Source organism: Terrapene carolina, unplaced genomic scaffold, assembly GCF_002925995.2.
Source record: "Terrapene carolina triunguis isolate 2854851 unplaced genomic scaffold, T_m_triunguis-2.0 Scaffold132, whole genome shotgun sequence".
Lineage (NCBI taxonomy): Eukaryota > Metazoa > Chordata > Testudines > Emydidae > Terrapene > Terrapene triunguis.
The window spans coordinates 24,024,847-24,030,846 of NW_020664483.1; the positions used below are offsets into that span (position 1 = coordinate 24,024,847).

Consider the following 6,000-nt stretch of genomic DNA (forward strand, 5'->3'; position numbering starts at 1 on the left):
GTTTCTTTCAGGTATCCTTGGGTGTGAGCCAGCTGAAGACAGAATGGAGGGGTCTCCCAGGGGTTTAAATAGACTTTCTCTTGTGGGTGGATACCCCTCTCTCCCCCTGTGTAGAATTCCAGCTACAAGATGGAGTCTTGGAGTGACATGGGGAAGTCACATGTCCGTGCATGACTCAGAACTTACAGGTAGCAGCCATGGTTCACATGCTGCCTTGACCATCCTCAGTCTTCTCATGTGGATTGGAGCCTTCCAAGATCCATTGTCCGTTAAGTGCTTCTTGATTGGGCACTTAACTTGCATATTCTTTTCTCAAGAAGCTGACCAAATGCCTTACTGAGGCTATTTAAAAATCAAGCAAGTATATAGCCAATATTCATAACTTTGAATACAAAAATGATTACATGCATACAAATAGGATGAATAGATTCAGTAGATCATAACCTTTGCAGAGATATGTTACATGGCATGCGTAGCGTAAAACATATTCCAGTTATGTCATATATACATCCGTAAGCATATTTCCATAAAGCCTTAGGGGTGCACCGTCACAGGTGGGAAAAACAAAGGTGATGAAAGAAGTGAAGATATGTTCTGAAAGATCAAAGAATGCTGTTTTGTGAATGCAAACTAATGAAAATGTTGATAGATTTTAAAATGTTGGTTACACAAGTTCAGATTGCCAGTTGCCAAAAACTCAAGATGACACTAATCTTGTCAAAAATTTTGCCAGTGTATTTTAAATTAAAATGGGATTTCCTTCAACATCAGGCATGCATGTATATTTGCTCCACCTCTTTTTTGTCTTGAGCGAACCCATTTATTGTGGCAAATATAGATAAAATTCTGTTCACTATTTATTTTTGAGTTGAGTATCATTCATGGATCATAGAATCATAGAATATCAGGGTTGGAAGGGACCTCAAGAGGTCATCTAGTCCAACCCCCTGCTCAAAGCAGGACCAATTCCCAACTAAATCATCCCAGCCAGGGCTTTGTCAAGCCGGGCCTTAAAAACCTCCAAGGAAGGAGACTCCACCACCTCCCTAGGTAACGCATTCCAGTGCTTCACCACCCTCCTAGTGAAATAGTGTTTCCTAATATCCAACCTGGACCTCCCCCACTGCAACTTGAGACCATTGCTCCTTGTTCTGTCATCTGCCACCACTGAGAACAGCCGAGCTCCATCCTCTTTGGAACCCCCCTTCAGGTAGTTGAAAGCTGCTATCAAATCCCCCCTCATTCTTCTCTTCTGGAGACTAAAGAATCCCAGTTCCCTCAGCCTCTCCTCATAAGTCATGCGCTCCAGACCCCTAATCATTTTTGTTGCCCTCCGCTGGACTCTTTCCAATTTTTCCACATCCTTCTTGTAGTGTGGGGCCCAAAACTGGACACAGTATTCCAGATGAGGCCTCACCAATGTCGAATAAAGGGGAACGATCACGTCCCTCGATCTGCTGGCAATGCCCCTACTTATACAGCCCAAAATGCCGTTAGCCTTCTTGGCAACAAGAGCACACTGTTGACTCATATCCAGCTTCTCATCCACTGTGACCCCTAGGTCCTTTTCTGCAGAACTGCTACCTAGCCATTCGGTCCCTAGTCTGTAGCAGTGCATGGGATTCTTCCGTCCTAAGTGCAGGACTCTGCACTTATCCTTGTTGAACCTCATCAGGTTTTTTTTGGCCCAATCCTCTAATTTGTCGAGGTCCCTCTGTATCCGATCCCTACCCTCTAGTGTATCTACCACGCCTCCTAGTTTAGTGTCATCTGCAAACTTGCTGAGAGTGCAGTCCACACCATCCTCCAGATCATTAATAAAGATATTGAACAAAACCGGCCCCAGGACCGACCCTTGGGGCACTCTGCTTGAAACCGGCTGCCAACTAGTCATGGAGCCATTGATCACTACCCGTTGAGCCCGACGATCTAGCCAGCTTTCTATCCACTTTACAGTCCATTCATCCAGCCCATACTTCTTTAACTTGGCGGCAAGAATACTGTGGGAGACTGTATCAAAAGCTTCGCTAAAGTCAAGGAATAACACATCCACTGCTTTCCCCTCATCCACAGAGCCAGTTATCTCATCATAGAAGGCAATTAGGTTAGTCAGGCACGACTTCCCCTGGGTGAATCCATGCTGACTGTTCCTGATCACTTTCCTCTCCTCTAAGTGTTTCATAATTGATTCCTTGAGGACCTGTTCCATGATTTTTCCAGGGACTGAGGTGAGGCTGACTGGCCTGTAGTTCCCCGGATCCTCCTTCTTCCCTTTTTTTAAAGATGGGCACTACATTAGCCTTTTTCCAGTCATCTGGGACCTCCCCCGATCGCCATGAGTTTTCAAAAATAATGGCTAATGGCTCTGCAATCTCATCCGCCAACTCCTTTAGCACCCTCGGATGCAGCGCATCCGGCCCCATGGACTTGTGCACGTCCAGTTTTTCTAAATAGTCCCGAACCACTTCTTTCTCCACATAGGGCTGGTCACCTTCTCCCCATATTGTGCTGCCCAGTGCAGCAGTCTGGGAGCTGACCTTGTTCGTGAAGACAGAGGCAAAAAAAGCATTGAGTACATTAGCTTTTTCCACATCCTCGGTCACTAGGTTGCCTCCCTCATTCAGTAAGGGGCCCACACTTTCCTTGACTTTCTTCTTGTTGCTAACATACCTGAAGAAACCCTTCTTGTTACTCTTAACATCTCTTGCTAGCTGCAACTCCAAATGTGATTTGGCCTTCCTGATTTCATTCCTGCATGCCTGAGCAATAGTTTTATACTCCTCCCTGGTCATTTGTCCAATCTTCCACTTCTTGTAAGCTTCTTTTTTGCGTTTAAGATCAGCAAGGATTTCACTGTTTAGCCAAGCTGGTCGCCTGCCATATTTACTATTCTTTCTACACATCGGGATGGTTTGTTCCTGCAACCGCAATAAGGATTCTTTAAAATACAGCCAGCTCTCCTGGACCCCTTTGCCCTTCATGTTATTCTCCCAGGGGATCCTGCCCATCTGTTCCCTGAGGGAGTCAAAGTCTGGTTTTCTGAAGTCCAGGGTCCGTATTCTGCTGCTCTCCTTTCTTCCTTGTGTCAGGATCCTGAACTCGACCATCTCATGGTCACTGCCTCCCAGGTTCCCATCCACTTTTGCTTCCCCTACTAATTCTTCCCTGTTTGTGAGCAGCAGGTCAAGAAAAGCTCTGCCCCTAGTTGGTTCCTCCAGCACTTGCACCAGGAAATTGTCCCCTACACTTTCCAAAAACTTCCTGGATTGTCTGTGCACCGCTGTATTGCTCTCCCAGCAGATATCAGGGTGATTAAAGTCTCCCATGAGAACCAGGGCCTGCGATCTAGCAACTTCTGCTAGTTGCTGGAAGAAAGCCTCGTCCACCTCATCCCCCTGGTCTGGTGGTCTATAGCAGACTCCGACCACGACATCACCCTTGTTGCTCACACTTCTCAACTTTATCCAGAGACACTCAGGTTTTTCTGCAGTTTCATACCGGAGCTCTGAGAAGTCGTACTCCTCTCTTACATACAACGCAACTCCCCCACCTTTTCTGCCCTGCCTGTCCTTCCTGAACAGTTTATATCCATCCATGATAGTACCATTATGTCAACAGTCATCTGCTGCTGTGGTGCCTATAACTGTTGCAGCATTCTAATGTAGGAGCTGTCTCACCAGTGCCATATAGAGAGAGGGGCTATCACTTCACTGTTCTGGGATGTGACGCCTCTGTGTAAGCAAACTAAAATCACATTAGCTTCTCTTTGTGGCCATATAGCAATGCAAGTTCATATCACTTTTGCACTCTGCAATTCCCTAGGCCCCTTTTCAACATTGCTGCTTTCCAAGTATCTCTCTCCCATTTAATATCTTTCTTCAGATTATTATTCCTCTATTCTGTTAGGTTGCATTTTCCAGTCTGATTTTATTTCTTGCCGATATTTCTAACAACTTCAAGGTATCTCTTATTATTTCTGTCTTCTTTGATATTTGCAACACTTCCCTAGTTAGTATCATCTGTGAATTTAATTATTGTGCTGTTTATCTTTTCTTCCAGATAAATGAGACCAGGTTCTGATCTCACGTATACTAGTTTTACACAAACTTAATTGAAGTTTCACCTGATTTACAATGGTCAGTGAGATCAGAATTGGAGTTATGCTTGTGTGTTTGTGTGAACACCCACAAATGTATAGTGACCTGGATGTTTGTTTTCAGATGATTACTTATTCCTACTGAAAAACTGTCCTAGTATTGAGCTAATTCATTGTCTAACTCAAGAGTGGAATGAGAAACCAGCATTATTATCCATTGGGGCTACGATCCTCTCACTCATTGATACTGATCACAAAGAGCATGGTTTACAACTGTTAGAGGAAATAAACACGGGTGAGAAGAGTAAGTACAGTAAGATGTAATTAACAAACATTTATAGTGAAGTTATGTAAATGTCACATTTCTCTATTTTCATTGCAGTATCTGGGCAGTTCCAAAGCAATTCAATTGTAAATGACAATAAAATGAATACAAAGTTATTGAGGTCACAATCATTTAATTGTGTTAACAAATTTTAATTCAGCTAATTTAAAAACACATAGTTAATCTTTTCCCTTTGTACCATGTGTCCATTGACACTTTCCAAAAAACAAACTCCAAATCCATAAATTATTGTGTCATTGATGCTCCTATTATCCCTAATCTATACTGGAAAGTGATTAAAATCTTACTACTCATGGTACTCCCTTTGATATCAAAAAAGTTACTTTTGCCATCTGCTACAGCCTGCCTTGCTCAGTCCTGTGTTCAGATTAGCACTTTTGGTAGGGTCTACTGCAAGTTCCTGTACTTTCTTCCAGAGTTAAGGACCTTTCTTGGCCATGTAATTTGGCAACTTGGCACATTTGGTTTTTCCCCTTGCAGTGATGATTACTCCCAACTGATGGCCTTATCCTACTCCCGCTGAAGTCAAGAGCAAAACATCCATTAACTTTAAAAATAAATAAATAAATAAATAAAAGGCAGAATTGGGCCACACATTCTCCAGTCTTTCTGCTGGTCGTGGGGTTTCAGACATGATTTTCAGTGCTGTGGTAGGAGGTGCCTTTTAATCTTTATAAATAAAGTAAACACTACTTTTCTGATGGATTTTTGATCAGTTATCTCTTTATTTGGTCCTTGGCCTTAGAATTTATCCAACTGGAAAAAGAATTATTGTTCTGTAGTCATATTATCCCCTAAGATCATGCCTCTTTCTGTTCTTTGTTTAATATGAGCAAAGCAGAAACTGATTGAGGGCAAATACTGTGCCACTACATGATATTTTTTTCTTCATCAGACGCACTGGAACAAGTTATTTTAAATGATACGGTCTGTACCTTGGAAGGTTGGAAGAAGATCGCAGATACATGTGCAGAAAATAAGCATGAAAAATTATCTCAAGAAATTCTCTCGATCCTTACCTCACAGGAAGGAGTGGTTCAGATTTCTCCATTTGATGATGATGATGATGTAAAGATAATGGAACACGTTTTCTTGTAGTTCTTCTGTAAAGCAATTGGTGGAGCTCTAACAACATTCAACCTAAGCATCGTTTTAGTTGCTTCTATGAATTATAGTAAACATTTATCACTCAGAAATAGAGCTGAGACTTCTTTTTGCCATCAAACGTAAATTAGTAGCCCCTTTTAATACGTGTGTGTTAACTGGGAAGGTATTTTCATTGTAGAACAAACTTGGCCTATTTAGTTAATGAATATTGTGAAAGTATGTTTATATATTTCTTTGTATTGAATAGTGCATTCACTTCCCAGTTTTTCTTTTGTTCATCTTTATGCTTCAGTCTCTTTGCTTTTTTGCAGGGAGGGAGGGAATCATCACATGAGTCCCATTGCCAATGAAATTAATAAAATTTTGGGACCTCTGGAAGAAAGGAAGACAGTTGCTTCCTTGGGGCCACATTCTTCTTCAGAGATATGTGTACAGTTCCTATTAACTCCAG

General features: G+C 42.2%; 1 protein-coding gene across 1 annotated transcript in view; it reads left to right on the top strand.

Annotated features, from left to right (window-relative positions):
• CLHC1 (clathrin heavy chain linker domain containing 1) overlaps positions 1-5,615 on the top strand; it is a 27,915-nt gene extending 22,300 nt beyond the window's left edge. Inside the window, exons 11-12 of the mRNA XM_026653231.1 lie at positions 4,221-4,400; positions 5,338-5,615. Coding sequence (XP_026509016.1) covers positions 4,221-4,400; positions 5,338-5,540 — 383 coding nt within the window. The 3' untranslated portion in view covers positions 5,541-5,615. The remainder of the gene's footprint in view (positions 1-4,220; positions 4,401-5,337) is intronic.
• The last annotated feature ends 385 nt before the right edge of the window (positions 5,616-6,000 follow it).